This window comes from Lepidothrix coronata, unplaced genomic scaffold, assembly GCF_001604755.1.
Source record: "Lepidothrix coronata isolate B3197 unplaced genomic scaffold, Lepidothrix_coronata-1.0 Scaffold108, whole genome shotgun sequence".
NCBI lineage: Eukaryota > Metazoa > Chordata > Aves > Passeriformes > Pipridae > Lepidothrix > Lepidothrix coronata.
Window position 1 is genome coordinate 3,079,100 of NW_016690288.1, and position 23,035 is coordinate 3,102,134.

The 23,035-nt window shown below is 49.1% G+C and overlaps 1 protein-coding gene across 10 annotated transcripts in view; it reads right to left on the reverse strand.

Annotated features, from left to right (window-relative positions):
- The window catches only part of GTF2IRD1 (GTF2I repeat domain containing 1), a 72,206-nt gene that overhangs the window by 36,620 nt on the left and 12,551 nt on the right, over positions 1–23,035 (reverse strand). For 8 of the 10 annotated variants that reach the window (XM_017824090.1, XM_017824091.1, XM_017824088.1 and 5 more), the window contains exons 2-8: positions 13,372–13,500; positions 11,225–11,366; positions 8,156–8,302; positions 4,327–4,510; positions 2,491–2,801; positions 1,967–2,056; positions 979–1,062 (exon numbers count right to left, since the gene is read on the reverse strand). In XM_017824090.1, the coding sequence (XP_017679579.1) occupies positions 979–1,062; positions 1,967–2,056; positions 2,491–2,801; positions 4,327–4,510; positions 8,156–8,302; positions 11,225–11,366; positions 13,372–13,494 (1,081 nt within the window). In that variant the 5' untranslated portion in view covers positions 13,495–13,500. Of the gene's footprint in view, positions 1–978; positions 1,063–1,966; positions 2,057–2,490; positions 2,802–4,326; positions 4,511–8,155; positions 8,303–11,224; positions 11,367–13,371; positions 13,501–23,035 lie in introns of those variants that run through there. The other 2 variants (XM_017824095.1, XM_017824096.1) reach the window with 2 other exon arrangements.

The following is a 23,035-nucleotide window of genomic DNA, read 5'->3' on the forward strand; positions in this document are numbered from 1 at the left end:
CCATGTCCCCAAGTGCCACATCTACACATTTTTTGAACATTTCAAGGAATGGTGACTCCACCACTGCCCTGGGCAGCCTCTTCCAGTGCCTGATGACCCTTTCAGGGAAGAAATTTTCCCCAATATCCAATCTAAACCTTCTCTGAAGCAACTTGAAGCCACTTTCTCTAAATCTGTCACTTGTTACCCAGGAGTAGAGGCCAATCCCCACCTGGCTACAATCTCCTTCAGGTAATTGTAGAGAGCGGGAAGATCTCCCTTGAGCCTCCTTTTCCCCATGCTGAGCCCCTTCAGCTTCCTCAGCTGCTCCTCATCAGACTTGTGCTCCAGACCCTTCCCCAGCTCTGTTACTCTTTGTACACACTCGAGTACCACATATATTGATCGTAAGTTAAAGGGCTCACCTCAAGCCCATATATAATTCACAGATGACACATGAATTACATGAATTACACAGACTGATGGGGATGGCACAGGTGAAGAGCCAGCCCATCAACCCATTCCCAAACTATTTCCCAAGCTTCCAGCTGCCCAAATGCCCAGTAGCTACCCTTGAAGCACTGCCCATTGCAAAGGGAGCACAAATGACATCTGTAAGCCATGCAGATGGAAAAAAGAGCAGCTGCAATAACAATCACCTTCTTTTTACCTGCCATGTTAATGTGAAAGGGCTACATGTCACCACTTCCGGTGCCCCGGCTGCTCTGATCTGGCATGCCACACTCCCAGCCAGAGATGCTTTACAGCCCAGTGATAAATTCCTCAACAGCAGAGGGGGTGTGTCCAAATGGAAATATTGACATAACCTTCAGCAGACACCCAAAGACTGGAAGCTGCTGAGCGAAATGTGTTAGGAAGAGCACGGAGCTCTAGCATATGGCTTCTGCTGCTGTGTTAGGGAACAAAAATGATTGCTATATAATGATATGCAATCCACAAGCGCTGCAGATGCATAATGGGATATTAACTCCTACTCACCATATCTGCTGTTAAACAGAATTTGCACGCACTCCCTAAGGGTGTTGATATCTTCAGTTTCTTTTATAAAACTGTCCCACTTATCTATCAAAACAAAATACAAGAAATAAGAAACTTCCATATGGTTCGTACACAGCAGATGCACTTTTCTCCCACAAAGTGCTGGGAAGCACGAACAAGACTTTGCTGCTTTAAAAATTATTTCCCTCTTCCTGAGCAGATTTTGCCAGGCTGGGCTTTCTCAGCCCCAAGCACCCTCCAGAGCACGTGTAAAAAGCAAATTACTAAGAAATGACCCCACAAAATTTCTAAACCCTGCAATGAAAGACCCTCTGGGACAGAGCCAACTCCACCTGGAATGAACCTTTGAAAGGAACAGCCATCTCACACTGGAGCTTTTCGATCTCCTCCTCTTTCCCAGCTTTCCTACCCATGTTTTTTTCTCCTCTTTAAGGCAGGCAGGTGAGGGGTTTGATGGAAACACGTCAGCATTTTTAGGCTGCATTTTCCTTGGGTGGAGTGGAGGTGGGGAAACGGCAGAGTCTCCTCCCCACTGCTGATCCCTGCAGGCACCGCTGCAGAATCACACTGGGATTAGTGGGGTTTAGTTATTTTGAAATAACGCCAAGTTCTCAGCAGGTATGTGCTGTTTGCAGCTGAGGCAAATAGCCTCTCCCAAAGCCATGCCTTCCTGTGCAGGAAGCAGAGATGGGAATTCCCACCCAGCCAGCAGTGCTCAACAACCACTGGCAGCATCTTGGAGATGGCAAGGATGGACCTGAGCAGAGATGAAGGTTTGGGCTGCAATGTGAGATGTTGCATCAGGGAAAGGGAAAAAAATTCCCTCCTGCATCATCTCCAGCATTGCCAAGTCCTTGCAGAGCATGCAGTCCCTGCAGGGCTGCGAGACTGCTGGGGAGAGATGAGAGGAAACCTTTCCCTAAGAGACGGCTGCCGACTGCCTCCAACGCTAGAGCACAACACAGACCTGTCTTGTCGTGTACGATGGAGAAGAGGATGCGCTTGGATGAGTGCACATTCTGGATGAGGGGACCTCCGGAGACCGATGATTTCTGTCCTGGACAAGAGGGGAGACAAGGAGAAAGGGCTGATGAGAGCCTGACCAATGCTCCAGGCATCCCAACAAGACTCCAGGTGCTGACCTCTGCCAGTGACACTGACCTGACTCTTCTCTCTCTCCTCCATGCACCCTGGCCTGTGACTCCCGGTGTGATGCTGACCAGACCGACCCTTCCCATCCCCATTCCAGCTGTCCTTCTACCTGGTAGTGCAGCACCCAGCATTTTGGAGCAAAAATAGAGGTGTGCCCCGTTGGCACTTTGCAGCCAGCCAGGGAAGGGCTGGGGCAGTGCAGCATGGCAGGGGCTCCACTCATCTTCATTCGGGCCAAACTCATCTGAGGACCACCAAAACACCCAGCCTGTCCCCTGCCAGTGCCCGGGGTGGGCTGTGCACAGGGCCCTCATCTTAGAGCAAACTCTAGGCTATTACCACAGCAGTCGCTGTACTCCTGTGAGGAAGGCACCTTCAGCTCTCCTGCCGGCCGGGCCAGCAGAGCCTCGCCCACCGCGGTCGGCCCAGGCAGCCCCGAGGACACCTCCTGCTTGAGGTCAACGGCGACAGGAGTGGGTAGCGAGACGCTGTATAGGAAGTTGGTGACAGCAATGGTGGAGGGGGTGTCCTGGGTGGCAGGCTTGGCCATGGGGCCGTTGGCACCGGAGTCTCGGCTGCCCTTGGAGGCGAGGGAGGAACAAGTTAACTCAACGCTGGGGTTGGGCTCTCGGCTGGGCTCATCTGCTGGCCTGAGGGGAAGGAAGGGAGAAGAGGAGGGAAAACAGGTTCCTTTGGGCCCAAGACACTGCTAAGCCTCAACAAGCAAGGATGTGGAGGGGGAAGGAGAGCCATGCCCAGGAGGGTGAAACATGCTGCATTACTGGCTGCCAGGCTCCTTGTCGAGGAGGGCCATGAAGACAGTTAGAGGGCTGTAGCACGTCTCCTATTTGGAAAGGTTGAGAGAGTTGAGATTGTTCAGCTTGGACAAGAGAAGGCTCTGGGGAGAACTTACTGCAGCCTTCCACTACCTAAAGGTACTGGAGAGCTGGAGAGGGACTTTTGACAAGAGCAGGGAGTGACAGGACAACAAGGAATGGCTTCAAACTGAAAAGAGTAGGTTTAGATTAGATAGTAGGAAGAAAATCTTCCTTGTGAGGGTGGTGGTACAGGTTGCCCAGAGAAGCCGTGGCTGCCCCATCCTTGGAAGTGTTCAATGTCAGGGTGGACAGGGCTTGGAGCAACCTGGTCTAGTGGAAGGTGTCCCTGAGGGGGTTGGAACAAGATGGTCTTTAAGATCCCTTCCAACCCAAGCCATTCTATGGATCTATTCTAGTTCTATTCTATGATTTAGAAGTTACATCCATCACCCAACCTCCAGAGCATCTTCAGGCACCTGGACCGTTCTTGTCTTCTTTCAGTGGATCTGGTTGGTCTTATGGTGGTTCAAAGTGTTTGTATTAGCTAAGGCAAAGCTGTTCAGCTTCATGCCTGATGCATTTAAGAGGTAAAATCTTGTGTGAACACAACCACTTGGCTATATTGCCTGTGCCAGCCCCCAGCACCCATGGCATGTTCAAAGGGGACCTCAGTCAGCCCAGGGATGAGCTACAGACCAAGGAAATACAAGCGCTCCACATGAGACAGGCAGCCACGAGCTCGCAGACACCTCAAATTCTGTGTGTCCTACTTTTAGCTGTCTCAGCCTGATTTTCCAGAAGTACCAAGCCTTCAGATGAGGTATTTGGTAGTGCCCAGCATTTCTCTGAATGGATCTGAGGTGCTGCCAGCCAGGCAAACACAAGGGAAATGCACCCAAAACGACCAAACCCCTTGTGTAAATGTGGCCAAAAGGGGGAGTTTGTCCTGTCGCAATCTCCGACTTCCCTCTTCACCTGGCATTAAAAAACCCATTTCAGGCTGGGAAGACACTTGCAGCACTTACCCCAGAAACTCCTCTGGAGACAAGAAAAGCACTTAGCTTACTGCAGTGGAAATTTTGGCAGAGACATGTAAAACGATGCAGTTAATCTGCATGTTTGCATGTACTTAAAAGAAACAAGCCTGAAATGGTCTCGAGCCCCACAACATGAAAAAATCTCTGTGCAAGGCTGGGTTTGGCATGGACACAGGCTTGTGTGTCTGGGAGAGAAGCTGGGACATAGGAGGGACTCTCTTGCCTGTGCCACACAAAATCTTCACCATCTGCCAGCATTGTAAGAGCCACTATCCCAAGGGCTTGCTGCTCTCTCACCCCTTGGGAATCCCCAAAATTACCTTTTAAGCCTGAAGCGGATGCTGTGGCTGTGTTCTAGGATGGCCATCAGGGATTTCACATCGTACTCCATGGGTTTCTTAAAGCTGATCCCTTCAGGCAAGCCAGCGACTGCAAGTGAGCCCGGCTCTTTCAGGAACCTCTCGTATGGCAAAGGGACCACACTGCTCTTCCCCATGGCTTCACCTGGCGAGGGGGCAGAGTTACACACTGACAAACACCCCGCGCCCCCGACCACAGCTGAGCCAGGCTGCAGCAGTAAATGCAATAGCAAGAAATAACAACAAAACCATTAGGAGAAGACCCATTCTTACCTCTGCACTTAGCATGCAAGGCACTCCAAGCCCTTTCTAAAAGCACTAATTAATAAAAAGCTCATAAAAGCCAAAAAGTTGATGTCTCATCATTCAGGTTGCACAGTAAAATCCACAGCTAGGGTCATTTGGCAAAAGCTGACTCCTGGGAGTTCCCAGCAATGTGCCAGTAAGGTACATGGCCACCAGCAAGCTGGGAGGGAGCTGAAAGCTGATAAAGAAGGCTGAAGGCCTCATGATGATTTTTATCTCATGTTTACTGAGATATTCTGGGAACCTTATTTTCAGTCAAGTTTTCTTATTTTACCTCCTGAAAGAATGAGAAGTAGTTTGATTGCTGTTGCTATCAAGCAGCTTTGATGCACTTTAACAGACAAGAAAACCCCCCCCAGTAATCTCCCTCCATCCCACCATTCACAGACAGCTTGGATATTGATCTGTTTGACCACACAATCACCTCCAGCAGCCCAGAACTGTCACCCCCTCCCCTCAACAATGGCCACAGAGCCCCCCCATGTCCCCATCACATGAGCCTGGCTCCATTTTACCTCTGATACCAAAATCTTCTCAAGGAGTTGGGTGCACAGTGTTTTCCCTTCCCCGGCAGCAAGAGATGACCAGCAAGCCTTGCCATTATAGAGGTATTTTCTAAATGAGCTAAAGAGCCCACGTGCCCAAACCACGGCTGTTTATGGTGCTCTCCAGGCAGGACACTGTCAGAAAAACAGTCCCCTCTGAAGGGTTCCAAGAAATGGCCAAAACCTTCAAGCTGCTCTCTGTGGAAGAATTATTTTGGAAATGAACCTAAGCCACTGCAAGCAATAAACTTGGTGCTGAAAGCATGAAGCAGAAGAAACAGCCAGAAGGAATGAGACTGGTCTGGCAACGCAGTATCCAGATGCAGAACATCTGGCAGCATGGCACAGTGTCTGCACCTTTGTCTCCAGACTGAGGGACAGGCAGAGAAAAGTACTGGACATTTAAGTTACTGTGGGATTTTATACTGTGGATTTTCTTTTAAATATTTTCTTTTTTCTCTCCTCTTAAAAAAAAAACAACCCCCACACCCAAATATCTTACAGAAACCCTGTAAATCTTGTGACACTGTCAGCAAGTCCTTATTAAAAGTGGCTTCTTCAACATGTTCTTTGAAGGAACACATGACAACTAACAATGTGCAACTTGCACGAGCCATCAAGGTTCCTTATACATAGGATGGATAATATTTTAATTAAGGCAATAACTTAAGTTTCAAAATGAGCCTTTGAATGACACTGCGAGTTCACTTTCTGCAAGCTGACAGTTTCTCTGTCCCGAACTGCTGGCTCTAGCAGTTCTCCACCTCCCTCCATCACCTCTCTTTGTGATGAGGAAAAGCTCCTGATGCCTACAGTGTCTCCTTATCAACCCAATGCCCAAGAACTCCCCAAACATATTTTAATGGGGAACATGTTACTGTCAAAGTGACCTTCACAAGCCTAGCACTGCCACACAGAGGCTTATAGTTTAGCTAAAGAGAGGCAATAATCATCATTAATGCCTGTTTAATAGAAGCCAGTCATCCTGTTGGTTCAGAGATTACCTGGCTCTGGAGGGAACCTTTTTGATGGAGAATTTTCTAAGACTTTTTTGTTTCCAGTCCCTGTTGATGGGAGGTGACTAAAAGGATAAAAAGCCCCCCGTAAGAACAGTAACTGTTAATTTCTCACAGTCCTCTCACTGTTGGAAACAGAATCAGGCTTGGACATGTATTATTTCTCCACTCAATCAAGAGAGGCTCTTTCCAGTGGGAATGCTGGGAGTGCTAGGCAGGTTTCGACACAGAGCAGCTCAAGGATGGAAACAGTTGATCCTACTGAAGCAGCAGCAAAGGCAGAATTACACCCAGTGCCAGAGCCAAAACCACTGACTCAGGGATGCCTGACCTCCTCCTGCTATAGCAATGCTGGTCAACTTGGACTGGGGACCAGCTTGTCCCCATGCACCTCCACAGACCTCAACAAGGTAAAGAGCATTGCTAATCATCCTGATGGATGGGCTACCTGCCTGGTTTGTACACCCCATGCAAATGCATCCTGATCAAGCTTTTTCAATGCAATTATACATTTATGGTATGTCAGATTTTAGTAATTCTCATATTCCCAAGAGGACAGCAAATTTTGGCACTCTCTCAGCAGCAGACCTACAACTTAGAGAGGGGATCCACCAGCACAAAAACGTCCTCTGCTTCCTATTCCCTTGTCTCTTCTGCATCATCCCTTCCCTCACACTTAGGCCCAGCCTTTGGAAGGCAGCAAGGGGATCTGATTGCCCCCTTAATGGGAATATTGCCTCCACATCCTTTGAACAGTTTCAGAAAACTTTAGTGACTGTCTCTCCCGGGGGGGGAGGAAGGGATACCATCTCCCTTTTCTGTCTGTGAAGCCTGTGGAAGGTGTGACAGCCAGCAACAGCAACTCCGGCATGTGAGCCCAAGGTGGTTGGTGGTAGTTCCCATTATCCCCCTTCTGTCAAGCGGAAATGCCCAAACCCCACACACAGACCTGGACAAGCCCCGCACCTTGGGTTCAGGGAGACCTGTGCAGCCCTGGTAGGGCTCTACCAGGCTCTGAATCGCAGATGGTGATGGGGAGCTGCACCCAGGAAAGCCAAACACCCAGTTCTGCAGCTGATCCAGCCACATGGCCTGAACTCCCCCGAAACATCACAGTAGGCTAAAGCACACTGCTGAGCACCATGTGAAAATATTGATGTTTGTTGCCCTGTTTTCCCAAGCCAACCTTGTTTTTCCTTTCCCAAGCAGCACAGCCCTAGAGATCCTGTCAGAGGATGAGCTGGTAGCATGGCTGTTGCCTCCAGCCACTCTGTGGGGGCTCCAGTGGATCCTCCTGAGTGAGAAGAAGGCACTGCTGCTACTCAAGCCACCACAGATTGGGCCTGGAGGGAGCTCTGCAACCCACTGGGTTCCATATCAACAGCCATATGGTCATCTACATTTTAATTGCAGAAGGTTTATTGCCGGGGATGGAAGAGCACCAGCTTGTCTCTTGAAGCTGGGGCTGCAGGGCTGCTTGCTAGAAAATCATCTTTTTTTTCTTCTAAATAGACTTGCCAGGGAAAGGGGGGAAGTGAGTCTGTAGAGTCCCAACAGCGCTATGAAAAAGGTGCAATGGACGAGGTGTGACGGATAAAGGTGTGCTTGGAAATCCCATCACAGGGCATAGCAGAGGCTTCCCCTGGTCAGGGGCGACAAAGGATGCTCCCTCCAGCATGGGGATTTTTTTGGCCCAGTTTGGGGCACTGGAAAGTGAAGCAGTGGCCAAATCCCATCTCAGTGCAATGCTAACCCTATGCAGGAGCACATCCCACCACACCACCCGTGCCAGGCACCTGCAGGCACTTCCTCTTGCTGGGGAGCTGGGCTGGCACTCAAAGCCACATCTGGTGGTGGCACTGGGCAGCTCAGACAGCCCTGGGGGCAATCCATATCCCCAAAGGGAAGCATGAAGATTCTTACTATAAAGCACATCAAACACTTCCTCTACCATCTTCCTGAGGAGGTACACGTCTGATCCCTGGTCCGGGGAGATCCTGAGCACCCTTCGCCCACACTCCTTTGCCTTCTTCTGTGCCTCTGCGTCCTGCTCCTTCCTTTGCTGGATTCCTGCAGGGGGAGAGGAAAAAATGGGAGTCGCTGTAGTGAGAAAGGGCTCATGGGTGATGACTCTGGCTAAGGAGGTGGGTCCCCCGGGTCTCCCACCCACCCCAGACCCTCAACACGTCCCTCCCAGCAACCCCCGATGTGCAGGAGAAAGTGCTGGCATGGGCAGTGGTGCCAGCAGTGGGGTCTGTCATCCTGTGCCTGCCCCCCTCCTTTCCCTGTCTTTTCCCTTCAGTTGCACTGAAACTGTTGAGATTAATTAGGCAGCACACTTCTTTTCTCTGGTTTCAATCTGCTTAGCCTTCAATCTCGCAGCAAAAGAAAATCTGCCTTTCTTGGAGGCTTTTTTACCCTTCAGCATCATGTAGCTCAGTAATACCAGCTATTTCCTGCTAATTTCCCCCATTAAACCTCAAATAAAGCATATCTTTGGCAGTGACTTCCTTGCATCTCTAAATGCACAGAAAATTAAACACTATATAAGTGCATTATTGCTGTTCTATTCACAGTAATTCACAAGGGATTTTTGTTGGTGAAGGACTAATTCCTTCATCATCCTCGAAAGCCTCCTGCCAATGATTGGCCCTGCATGCCACCTGGGTGCTTGAGAAGGAGCTCATGAATCCTTCCTGTGGAAAAGGCCTGTGGCTACAATAGCACTGAAAAGGGACGGGTCAAGAGCCACGTGGGATACCCATAGAACTAGACATAAGAAAGTAGACAGCCACTATGCCACCCCTGGCAAGTTCCGCATGCCTCCCATGGCACAGTAAAACAGGCCCTGAAAAACTTTTTGGGGGGTTTTACCACGGTGATGAAATGCATATATATCTGCACCCTCCAACTACTGCTTCTCCCACCAGCTGGGCATTAATGCTATTCTGCTGACATTAATCCGGATCACTGTCAGGTCCCCCCGTGCACAAGGAAAGGCTGAGCCAGAGGTTCAGATGAAGGAGGGTGTTCAAGTGAGATCTATCCACCCAAGAGAGATAAGAGGCTTCTTACCTCTCCCAGCGATGTCTGCTTTAGATTAATTCAGATCTTTCTAAGAGGGCAGCAAGACCATAAATCAGGGGCACTTACAGGGATGCTTTCCACTGCGTGCCAGTTGTAAGAGCTTTATGGAGCTGAGTTGAGCCTGGACCATTTATAATTCAAGACGGAGTTATCACATTTCACCCTGTCTCCAGCATCAGCTGCTTCACCCAAACACCATCATCAAGATTTTGTGCTTTCAACCAGACATAGCTGTTTCTTTTTGACAAAGGTATAAATGAAACCAAAGAGAAGGGAATCAGGATCTAGTGCCAGGTGCCTTGTCCCAGCAGAGCAATAAGTCACTGACCAGGATATATCACAGAATCAGAGAACAGTTTGGGTTGGAAGGGACCTTAAGGACCATCTTGTTCCAACCCCTTGCCATGGACAGGGACACCTTCCACTAGATCAAGCCCCTTCCAACCTGGCCTTGAACACTTCCAGGGATGCGGCAACCACAGTTTCTCTGAGAAACCTGTGCCAGTGTCACACAACCCTCATAGGAAAGAATTTCTTCCTAACATCTAATCCAAATCTCTCCTCTTTTAGTTTAAAACCATTTCCCCTTGTTCTATCACTATCTGCCTATGAAAAAAGTCACTCTCCCTCTTTTTCGTAAGTCCCTCTTAGGTACTGGAAGGGGCTCTAAAGGGCTCCCCAGACCCTTCTCTTCTCCATGTTGAACAACCCCAGTTCTCTCAGCCTGAGGGAACTCCTTCCCATTGGCCATCCCACTGCCATTCACATCTTGTAGGTGGTGGGAAGGGGAGGCAGAGTTGCCCATGAATGTGGAAAACATCCCGTAAATGCCTCCTGCAGAATGCAATGGAGGATAACTAATGGCATCTCTCCCGGGTGCAAGTGGGATGTCCAGGGCAGCAGGACGAGGGGCAGAGCAGAGCCATGGCAGGGAGCTGCTTCTGTAGAGCTGTGCCGAGAACAAGCTGAGCAGTGACCTGGACAGCTTCACAGCACTGGTGTTGTCACCAGAGCAAACCCTTCCTGCACAATCTCTCCAATGGATTAAGCATCTATATGGTTTCTGTCAATACCATGTGTGCGCACACGCAGCCGGGTCATTTCTCTCCAGTGACATCCCACCGTGGGCAGTGTATAGGAACAGATCTGAGTCTGGAGTCCCAGCACCATCAAAACCAGATTCTTTCCCAGCTCCTGTATGGAGTAGAGAAAGCAGCAGCTGGCATGCCGGGGATGATGCTGACCAAGAAATGCAGGTCCCTGTTCACAGCACGGCTCCCACTTTCCCCTCAGCTCCCAGGCTGTTTTTGGGGAGCTGGCAGAGGCACAGAGCTGGGGCCTGCAAGACACAGGTATCCCTCAGATTTTTGGTGAATCTGATCTAAGACTGGAGGGACACAGCACCTGCTCAAGGCATCCTGTCACCCCTGTTCATCCCTCAAAAATATAAGCAATTCCACAACCGACACCTTCATCTACCAAATCCATCCCTGTTTTTCCAAAACTAGGAAAAAGGCCCAGGACCAAGAAAGCCTCTTGGCTCCTGGGGGATCACTTGGACAAACTATTTCTGCAAAGTCCTCCAAAAACACTCCAGCACTCCCGCAGCATTGCTGAAGGCTAACAGAGCCAGGGGAACAAAGCAACCATCCAGCCCTGTGCCACTTCAGGGATGCTTTTGGAGAGAAGAGCCAGGGCTTACAGTGCCCTCCCTGGGAGGGGAGAGGCTCTGACTACAGTTCCCACCTGTCATCACTTCAAACCACCACTCAGCCCCGTGGACAGACAGACAACATTGTGGTGCCCCCCAAACCACAATCACTTCGTGCATGGTGGGAGTCCCAGCTTGCAGAACTGAAGCACCCACCTTGGTATGGGAGAAGATCTCTGGCGGGGGATACTCACTGCAAAACTTCTGGAAGTCGGTCTGCAGCTCCTTGCGGGTGCTGAGGAAGACCCGTCCCTTTTCAGTGCCCACCACGAAGGCACTCTCCTCATGGACAGCGATGCAGGCCACCTCTGCGTTTAGCTTGGAGAGCGCTGAGCACTGCGGGAGGCACCAGGTTAGTGCAGCACGGGACGGGAGAACATCCCTGCTTCCCAATCCTTGCCATTTCCCAGTGGGATTTTTTAGTTCCCATCAAAAGATTCCCCTATCAAAAGCAATGTTCTGATTTGGGTCAGAATTTCATGGGTTTATGACATGCCCTAAATATTTTGGTGACTTTACTGCTCCCAAAGATATCCAGCCGAGCTAGGCTTTGCTGGAAAACAAGAACTATATTCCCACCATTTTACTTCATTTTTTCCTATCCTAAAAGTAAACATTTTATAGCATTTCTTTAAAAGAAAACATTTCTGTAAAAAAAAAGAAACAAAAAACCCATACCACAACCAACAACAACTTTCCCCCAGCTCTAATGGAATAAGGAACATGAGAATCTTATTTCAGCTGCAGAACACTAATATGGTCAAAGTCTGGAGTAGTTGAATGATTCTTCTTGTACAGTTATGCAAAACAATAAAGAGATGGAAAAGACTTCCTCTATTAATCTGTTTTATGTAATGTGCGCTTCCAGCTCTACATAATACACATGTATATGTCTTTTATTAGTATTTTTTATATTATAATAGTTACTCAGTGCCGGCAGCCTGAGCCATATTCCCATAGCTACAGCACGGTGCTATTCCCAGGTCATGTTTTAAAAGGATAAAAAAGGGGGGATTTTCCCAGCAGCAGCCACGGTTAGACACATCAACAATGCCATGGAGGGGTTGGGAGCAGGAAAGCATGGACTAAACCCCCTTGAGCTACCTTCAGCTCACTGAATGCATCTACAGTGAGCTTCACTTGTGTGGGCCTAAACCAGCCTTTATACCAGGTCATTTTACCTCCTGATCACCTTCTTCAAGGATGCACCGAATCAAATCCCCCAAAATAGATACTTTTAGGAAACATCCCTTCAAAACCCAGTAGCAAACACAAGTATTTTGCTCAAAAAGCCCAACACTCAAAAGATAAACACAACAACTAAGGTATGCGAAATTTGGAGGCAGACCAAATCCAAACCCCAAGCCCACCTGGTGATGTGCACGTGGCCTTGCAGTTTATTTACCAGGCATGCAGGCAGCTAGGCTTCAGTGGGCACAGAGCCTAGCACTGCTGAAGCACTGGGATAAAGGCTGAATTTCAGGAGGAGCCTGGCTCCCTAGCCCTGGTCTAAGTACCTAATGAAGACTGCAGAATAATGTATATTCATTAAGAAGCCAAACTACAATAACACAGTATGTTGTGTGGGATGGCATGTATATAAATCATCAAAGCTGCTTGGGGTGTGTCAGCTCCAGGGAACCTGCTCCTTACTGGGGCAGTGATGTCAAAGAGAAGGAAATTGGTATTAATGAAAAAACCTCTACCTGCAGAGAGAAGAAAACGAAACGCATCCTAGACAAATGCATTACATATGACTTGACTTTAAAACAGGAGGGCTATTTAGCATATCTCATTGCATTACACATTTGTTACTACACATCTGCTTTCCCTTCTTGATCACATTCACAGTTAAAAATAAGATTAGCTCTGGTCCACGAGACTTAATGCAGACAGTTATCTTGTTTATGTAAGCACAGCTGACTTAGGCAAGGTTTCCACAGGGAATTCTACGTCAAAAGATATGAAAGTTATTTTCTTTGTTCTCAAAGATAAAAAGCCATTGTTCTGATGTAGTGTAAAAGCTCATGGTAACATTGGTAAAACGGCAAGAAAAAAAAAAGACAACCACCCTACATTCAGTTGATACCAACATAAATATTAATGGAAAAACAATACACATCTGAGATTAACTTGGACTGACTTTATGATCCTTATGGCTGTCAGGGTGGGAGAGGGATTTTATTTCCCAGCTCCAGCAGCTCCCTGGGCTTTCCAGTAGCAGAGGGGAGCAGGATGAGCTCACCAGCTCTCCTGTGCCAGCCCTGCGCCCAGCCAGCCCTGCTAAACGCAGGCCAAAAGAGGGAGGGGAACATTAACAGGGATGCCACTGGCCTCTTACCATGGAGTCTAAAGCAGACAGTAAGCTGGTGATGATTTCGTCTTTCTGGGGAAAAACCATATTCCATTGGTCAGCTCTGGAGGTGGTGAGAGTCGCGTCTAAAGGCTTCCCTGCCAGGGCCATATTCACCTGAAAACAGAAAAAACAAGAGCTATGCATGACTGTCACTAATGGAGAGCTGGCGCTGAGCACCACCCATTACCACGGTGTGCCATGGGAGCAATGCTGGCACGGATACACAGGGGAAACTGAGGCATGGCCAGGAGCCAGGGCAGCCTGAACCCCATAATCCCCTTGTGTCCTCTGCTAAGGCAGATAATTGAGGACGCTGTTGAGCTGTAATCAAACTCTGGAGTCAATGCTGTGTGTTCCAGCAGCGGCCAGGTCATCTCCACCCTTGGGGCTCACCCTCAGGGAGATGTCACCACTGCACAGGGCGCGCTGGATCAGCTGCATGGTGGCACACTCCGGATGTGCAGACTGAGGTTGTGCAAGCCAGAGGACACAGTGCTGAAGCAGATGTGGAGCACTCCTGTGTCCGAGCTCTTACAGCAGCTGCGAGCTAGGGGTGATGGCTGTGTCCCCATGAGGACACTGTGCCAGCCATCCTTGTGCCTCCCTCCCTACACCCTGGGCAAGAGGAGAACCTAGCATCCAAAAGTGTTCCTGAAACAGGCCAAAACCACAGGGTGCTCTGCTTTCACCCCAAGGGAGAGACGCAGTTCATGGCAAGGAGTTCCCACATCAAATCATCCCACCCTGCAGTTCCGGGTGTCGGTGGCAACAAGACCAAGTGATGCACAGGGACTGAACGTCTGAGAAGAGGCTCAGCCCCAGAAGCTCTCATGGAAAAATGGGGAAAAAAGGGGATAAATGCTGGGACCCAGTTACACATGCAGCAACAGCAGCAGGTTTCTGTGCCCGGGTGCACACTGCACCAGGCCTCACTGCGACCCACAGCAATGCCAGTGCTGCAGGGGAAACTGAGGCAAGGTCTCGCCTTGCATAAATCACCCCATTCCAATGCTGGGACACCCACACCCGAGACAGCATCACACCCAGCAACCAACACATCCCTGTCAGCTATTGCCTCTCCATCCAGAGGGCAGTATTGCACTGTCCGGCTTTAATCCTGCGAATAAAGGATGACAAATTAGCTCAGAAGCCACTCAAACCAAATCGTAAATCATGTGCTCGCAAGTGGATAAAAGAGGCCGGAGAACCCCTAACAAGGCTGGATGGGCAGGAGCCAGGGAATATGAATGAAGTTGCCCATGCATAACTCAATTTGCCACTCAGTCAATAATCACACTGCCTGGCCCTGCTGGAAACAGGGGTTATAGGCAACAGAAATACCCCCAGTTCACCTTCCTGCCCCAGTCTGCACCTATGTCCAAGCAGAAGGAATCTGAACACAAAAGTAGGGCTGTGCAACTGGGGAAATGGTGGATTTTGGCACAAAATAACAAGTCCCTCGTGCTGGCATCTCTATAGGCGTCTGAGCATGCACATCTTATCACAGAATGTTTTAGGTTGGAAGGGACTTAAAGATCCTCTCGTTCCAACCGCTTGCTATAGCCCCGTCCAACCTGGCCTTGAGCACTTCCAGGGATGGGGCAGCCACAGTTTCTCTGTGCAAACTCTTATGAGGGTCTCCAATAAGCTAATGAGAGGGCAGACAAATCCCAACAAACAATAATGACTACATTTCAGGAATTGCTCTGAATAAGCCCTCCAGGTTGTTACCCCACATTGTTGGCCAGTGAAAGCAGCCAAGCAGCGCTGGGGCTCCACTGGCATCTGTGAATGGCAGAGCCAAAGCGGCATCCAGGCTGACAGTCACACAGGAAAATCCTCTTCCATCCATGTGACACTTCCTAACAAAGTTGACAGACAACTCTTCTTCCACAGAATGATCCTGGGGGGAAAAATCTGTCCTAACTAGGTACCAGCTTGGAAAATAAAGCAGGAAACCGAACACATGGTCCTGCAGCTGGGCACAGACCACAGGCGTCCACATGCTGGTGACAGGGCTCTGCCAAGCACCTCCAACTTAACCATCATGAGAGCCTGTAGCAACACCAGGCACTCCTCCTTGCTCCCAGCCCTGCAGTCTGTGCGTGGACAGACAGACAGACAAGGAACCATTTCACCTGCAAGCTCCTAAGCAGCTTCGTGAGCACTTCCCTGAAGGAGCAGGGAACTTGATATTCTGTGGATGCTTTGTTAAGAGGTGCCTTGTTGCAATTGGCAGGAAACAGCGAGGTGGTGCCGATGCCCGGTCCCAGGCTGAGCTGGGGGACCAGCCATCACTTGGTCCAGGGAGCATCACTCCCTTCTTAAACCCCCCAAGCACTCGTTTGGAAAACAGCCTTACTTTGATGCCCGTACATGTTTCTGAGGGCCCTAATTATTAAATATGACTGCTACGACATGGATGTTCTGTTGCCTTCTGGCAATCTGGAGAGCCAATCCCTGTCCTGGTGGGGCTAGTCGTGGCCCCTTGGAGAGCTCCAGCTGCACCAACCTGCTCGGCCACAGCCTCCCACAGGAAGCAGCACTTCCAGGGAAGAGATGCTCCTCCCTCCGCTGCAAAAACCAAAGTCACAAGATGGATCTGGCTCCAGAGGGAGAACTGATGGGAAAGACAGGGATAACATCAATGGGAAGTGGGGCAGGGTACCTGCACCCCCTCCCTCTCCCGCAGGAGACCAGGACAAAAATAATACCTTTCACCTGGTTGATTGTTTAATAAGGAGAAGGGAGAATTATTCTACAAGAAAAAAAAAACAACATAATAAAAATATGACCCAAGTAACACAGCAGAACTTTAAGGGATGGGGGAGACGACAATATTCCTGTAAAGTTTTTAATCATTTGTGGTCACAAAGAGCAGTGACAGTGGATCTAGAAAAGGGGAGAATAAAAGGGAGGGAAAAAAACTTCACAGCAAGTGCTAGGCTTATTTAAATCAAATTAAGGGCTTGATGTTGTTTGCCTAATCAAAGGGAAAGTAATCTTTAGGAAAACTAGGGTAAACCATTCTTATAGCAGTTCAGGCTGGCGACACGGAGAAATGTGGGGAGGACGGGTGCAGAGCATCCTGCCCTGCTTCCCAAGGATCCACACATCTGTCCTACTGAAATCCCTCCCTGGGACACCACTGATGTTCCTCTCTGCAAGGGACTCTGTTCTGGCCCCAGCCCAATCCCACCTCTGCACACCAAGTCCCATCCCCAGGGGCATGGGGACCATCACATCACTGTCACAAGGCCAAAGCAAACATTTGCAGATTGTTTTTACATTTTTCAGGTTTTTTTTTTTTCAAATGTTATTAAATTTTATTAATTATTTCTCCTCCCCAAAGGAATCTTGGGGGGACAGGGTGCTATGCAACAGCTGGCACAGGATGTCATCTCCTGCTTGGCTCTTATGACACCTCCCTTGATAATCCTGGGAAAGATTAGAAATTTGGCCTCGAGGGAGTTTCACTCATGAATCACCTGAGCTGCAGCAAAGGAAAAACCAGGTATGTGGGGAGGCTTATGAACCCCTATGGAAAGGGCTGGGCCCCCCCCCCAATCCCGCACTCACAGCAGGCATGTCCCCTCACCAGTCCCCCAACTGCTGCCACAGGGCAGCATCTCCCCAAAATAAACATCCTCCAGCCTTCCGCTCCACATCACCATTTCCAAACACTACAGAGCAAACAAAACAGTAAAAAAAACCCTACTAGTGAGCCAATGACAACCTTGCCAAGGAAATTTCCAGGCAGAAAACTGTTATTATACCCCTCAAATTATAAATAGGTCCCATTAGGAGAAACAGAGGGGGTTTATGGGATCCAGCAACTTGCACACTACGCCCGGGCCCTTGCAAAGACTGAATTTACAGGGTGCTCCTGCTGTTGACTTCAGTATGAGAGAGTTTTCATCCTTCTTCCTCCTCATCTTTTCAAGTCTTACAGTGATTTCCAGCCCCATGCCACAACCAGAAGCAACAGCATCTTATTTAACCCAAGCTGGTGTTTCCACACTGCAATGGTCCTTGAAGCAGAACCTCCACTGCCATCCTCCCCACGGCCTTCACCTTGGGGTGAGTAAAAACCTTATTTAGTGTAAACCTCCAAAATCTCACTCCTCAAAGGAAACTGGGTGCTTGTCCAGGACTCACAAAACTGGGCTGAAAGGCTCTCCTCAAGCCTTTCACTCCTCTGGGCCACATCTGCCAGCAAGAAAAAGGTAAAGCAATGACCCCTTTTTTGGGTATTACCCAGGACCAAACTCAGTGCAGAGTGGGAGATGGGAACAGCCAAATGCCCAGGAGGGACTGAGGATATCCCACACCTGCTTCTTGTTCCAATGACTTCTACAAATACTGGGTTTTTTTACTATCAATACTGAATCAAAGAACCATGGAATAGTTTGGTTTGGAAGGGACCTTAAAGCCCATCTCACTCCAAACTCCTGCCATGGGCAGAGGCACCTTCTGATAGACCAGGTTGTCCAGCCTTGCCTAGAACACTTCCAGGGATGATGCGTATTGTGTTTAAATTAATTGATTTGTTTTTTCCTGCAGGCCTACTGTATCTTAAAAATATAACTCTGTCCATTCCCACCATGTGAAGCATCTCCTGTACTGAAGACCTGGAAAGAACACCAGATCTCAAAACCATCAGAACAAAGCATCCTCAGGCTGGTGCCCCAACCCAATTGGTGGCTGCCACAGCTGCGTCTTCCATCTCAGCCCTTAAACTACCGACTGTACCCAAGGGCAACAAACTGGAGAGCACTGGCTCAGACCCAGCACCCAGCAAGGAAGAAGTGAAAAGCTGAGGAGCAGCACAGAGAGTCCCAAAGAGACGCTGCCACTGCTGCCTACTTGCCCTACGGAGACTGTAGTATCACCATGGAAATCCCCCTGCGCCTGCCAACCCAGAATGTTTAAAAAACCTGCAGCGATGTGGACTGGCTCCCAGTTCAGGAAGCTAAACAGGAATTAAAATTAGTGAGAGTTTGACTATTCAGCACATTGAGGGTTAAAAAAGAAGAAAAAAAGAAGGGAAAAAATATGATCCTCACACTGGTCCTGTCCACATCTCCATACAACAGCGGCTGGAAATTATCTGCTAATTCATTTTTCCAGGAAAATTCTGCCTGTTGCTTCAGTGGTGCTGGTGAGATGGCAGAAAGCCCAAGCGAGCCAGCCTCAGTTCCAACAAAATAATGAAAATAAAAAAAAAAAAATATATATCAATCTCTATGGAATATATATTTTATATATATTTTTAATATATTTTTATTTTTATATATATATATGAGGTAGGTTTTGAGATGGATTACAGGCCCTCTACCCTGGGTAGGGGAGGGGCAGCCTAGGGGTATATTAGAGCAGGGGAAAGCACAGCTGTGGGTGGGAAACTTGAAGGTGGTACTTGGGTTTTTTGGTCACCTGAAATGTTTGATGAGCTCTGGGATGTCAAGTACCACATACAGCCATCTCCATTCCCCCCAGGACCAAGGGAACAGGACAAGCACCTCCAGCCCATCTGCTGGGAGGACACCTCCAGCCCACGAATGTAAAAATGAGATGCCAGTGATTTCATTTGTTATTTCCTTTTTCTCCAGGAGGGCATATCTGAAGGGATTTTTAAAACAGACCAGATTTGGAAGACCTTTCAGCAAATAGCTCTGGTTATCATTAAACACGCTTTTAAGTCGACCAGGAGTCATCCTGATTGGAGCCTGAGGGACAAATAATGTCCTATGCCAGTGCTGGGACAGTGTCCCCTCTCCAAGCAAGGGGCCAATCCCTGTCTCCCATTTTGGGACATCGCTCTGGAGCAGGACCCACACTAAGGATTATGTCACGAGTGAGGAAGGGGCAATAACTCAGAAGGCATTTCCCTGTCCCACTCCATCCCAGGGATTTTGGAGGTCTCTTTTTTTGGAGGCACTTGTGAGCAGGAAGGTGCCTGGCAAGCTGGAGTCGTTTGAGCAAAAAACCCTGGAAACCACATCAGCCACAGCAGGTCAAAAGCCAGGGAAGGGACCAGGCTTGAATTTCCACTTGTGTTTTTTTTCTAATTGCTTAAGCAAACACCAGTATCAGCAGAGCCAGTGGATGTGATCAAAGCTGTCTTGCGTGCAGGAGCACCATGGCACGACCCCGCATTTGCCAAATAGCTGGCCTTGGGATTTTTGCCACAGCAGTGGAGATTTCTGCTCTGCATGGGCAACTTGCTTTAACCCATCCATGCTGCCTGACTAAACCTGAATCCCTTACGCCTAATTCAGCACTAGTCTTCAGCCTCTGTAGCTAGATCCTGTCCATCCTTAGCCAGGTAACTCACCCATGCCAAGGTGGTTTACTTTGTCCCTAATGATGCCTCATTCCCTAACAGTGCACGGTTAGCAGATGGTTGGTGAGCTGCAGAGCTGCACCATCAGCACAATGCCAGTGGTACAGCAGATTAACTGCAGTCCAGAGTACTCACAAAATGCCCAGAAACACCCTCAAATGTCCGAACACCCCCAAAATCCCCCAAATTCCTAATCTGTGCCCTACGTGTGTATACCCCTGCAGCACATCTCTCCTGGGACATGCGGGAAGATCTGGGTTTTAGGGGACCCAGTTGATGCACCCCGTGTGAGAAGCATTTGCTGAGGACACATCTGCATCCTCCAAATGTGAGTGTCAGCGTACTCCCAGCCCCAAATCTTGTCTAAGTGCTGCCCCATAGCTATTGCTATGTCTCTTCCCAGATCCACAAATTCCCTTTTATTTTGCTACTTTTCAAGCTAATACCTTTTTCCAAACCCTGAAAGCAGCAGAGCTGGGGGGCAAATGGCCTCCGATGCAGTCTGGGGCACCCAACTGCTTGTGCCCACATCCCCATTGTGCCAGTAGGTCTTGCCTCACTGCCTCTGCCAGCCTTCCCAAACCCTGTATCTCCCCTCCCTGCTCCTTCCAAACAGGTAGTACAGGGCAGAACAAGTTCCCATCACCAAACACCTCCTTCCTTGTTTTGTTTTACCCAAAAAACTCAAGGCACCTGCTGGAAAACCTCCTCACATACACCCCAGCACCACAACATTCAACAGCATCACTGCCTGAACTCTGCTTTCCTGGATAATCTGCCATGGTTTAGTCTCACGAAAGAAGCAGAGAGCAAACTGGGGGCTCCTGTGGGGGAAAGTGTCTGCCACAGGAATTTTACTTTGTCTCCCCAGCTAGAGCATGGCATTCTGCTGCCACCTTGATTTCCTTAAGCCCAGCCCAGGTGCACATCTTAATATAATATGGTAAAATTATAGTAGGCTTCTGCTAGTGCAAAGAGAGACAGAAGAGGATCAAGTGCCCTTCAGAAGCTGTATGTCATCTCCCCCAGGATAAACACTTCCATGGCATGGCAGCTGCTGGGGGACCACTCTGCCTGTGGAGCTCCAGCAGCATGGCTTTCAGTTCCAGACAAGTTTCCATGCCACAATCTCACAGCAGGCAGGCAGAGAAGCTCTTGCTTCCAGGAACTGCCTCTTCAGTTATTAAAGAAATTTAAAAGAAAAAAAAAGGGAGGGGAAAAAAAGTAAGTGTTAATCAGATCATTACCACAATAGCAAGGATAGATGCTGCAAGCATCACACATGGAGAGCTGGATCTTGCCCCTCATGAGTGGCTGGGTCAGTGAGGCCATGATGAGCTTCATGGTGGCTGGTGGGTGAGTAGAGCCACCCAGCCACAGGGACCTGGGTGCCTGCATGGCTCCTAGGGCTGAGCCTCCTTCTCCAGGGGGATGCCCAGCCCCAAAACTCAGCATCGGGGAGCTCAGCACCCCTTCCCATACAGCCCGGACAAAACACACTGCTTGGCAGTTCCTAGAAGAAGAGGTGGGAACAGATGCGGGAGCGAGGGTGCGGATCCAGCACCCTCATGCACTAGGGCTCAGGTTGCACTTCCTAGGAGCAAGTGGCCAGGGGAAGCCAAAATTAGCAGGCTGCTAATTCTACCCCTTGGTACATCCCACTGGTCTAGTGGAAGGTGTCCCTGCCCTGGCCAGGGAGGTTTGGAACTAGATGATCTTTAAGGTCCCTTTCAAACCAAACTGTTCCATGATTCTATGATGATTTCTGGCCCCTGCACTGCCACAACTGCTGGTTATTGCAAGAAGATGTCATCAGTCCCTTGCTTAGAGAACAAGTGAGATGCAATGAACCCAGAAGCCACAGAATAACCTGCAAGGAAGGTTTTAGCATTGCAGCAACCTGGGCCCCCAGCCCTGTACCCCCTGACATCCCTCCATCAACACCTGGGTCCCACCCTGGACCCCTAACTGGGTGTTGGGGCCGGGGAAAGGCAGGCAGACCCCAGTTCCCAGCCCCCAGTTCAGCAGTGCATATACTAATGCTGGGGTTATTTAAAGCCCAGTTTTAACAGCATTCAGCTACTGGTTGCGTGATCAGGATAAAAAAATCGCAATCCTAATTCCTGGCCACCCCCCCCCAGTGCCTATGGCAACTGGTATCCATCTCCTTGGAAACTAATCTCGTGGTATTTGAGCAATGTACCAAGGGCCTTTAATCTCCCAAACACTGTAAATCTTTATTCTAGCCTGCTCTCCTCCTACCCCCAGAGCCAATATAAAAAGCCTGTTGTTTTCTGCGAAGTCACCAAGAGCCCAACTTGAATTTTATATTACACAGACACATTTTTTTTGCCTTTTTTTTTTTGCCTTCTTTTTCCCTCCCCACTAAATTAAGGAAAAATCACATATGCACTAAGTCCCAGGTGTTGCAGCCCTGGCCCCACATCCTGGTATGAGGTTTGCTTTCTCCAAACAGTGCTCAATAGCTGTCGCCTCGATCAGCATGTCCGCTTTGTCCATCTAACAGGACACTGCTCTAGATAATCATCATCATCGTGATCATCATCATCATCATCATCTGAATTATCTAGCAAAAAAGTATCCAAGCCGCAAATACAGAGAGCCCGGGCTGGGGGCAATGAGTTCACAAGAGCTCAGCAGAGGATGGTCCACCCCAGTACCTCAGATGCAGTTGGGCACCTCATCTTTCTCCTCAACATTCAACCCCAACGCTTTTTCCTTTTGCAAAGCTTCTGCTGATGGCACCAGCCCCTTCCCACCTCCCCCTCACCAACCCCATCCCACGGTCACTACTGCTAGTCACTCACTTTCTGCTCTGCACAGGCAATTAACTCTGCATAAGGTGATCCCTGATAGAGAGCCGACACCTATTTCATTATGTTTAATTTTATCTCTAATATTTCTCTCTTGTTACTGGTTCTCAGTACTGAGTATTCCCCATGTTACAGGACAGGCTGTTTTTGCTAATCCCAGGCCTGTCTCTCTGCTACATAAATGAACCCAATAAAAAAAATAGAATGCCTTTTTAAGGGGAGGTAAGGAGGCTCAGAGACAGAAGCCCTTCTCCCTTCTTCCTTATTTTATTTTATGGGATGAGTCAGAAAGGTGAGAGCAGGTCCTGCGTCACCCCGACCCCACAGTGGGAGCATGTGTGTAGAGAGCCAGTGCTGGCTGCTCCTTGTCACCCATGCCCTCGATGTTTGTCCAGAACTGGGTGACTCACACCGGCAATGGAGGAGTCTTGGGTGAAGCTGAGCATGCACCTGCCCTGGTGTGACCCAT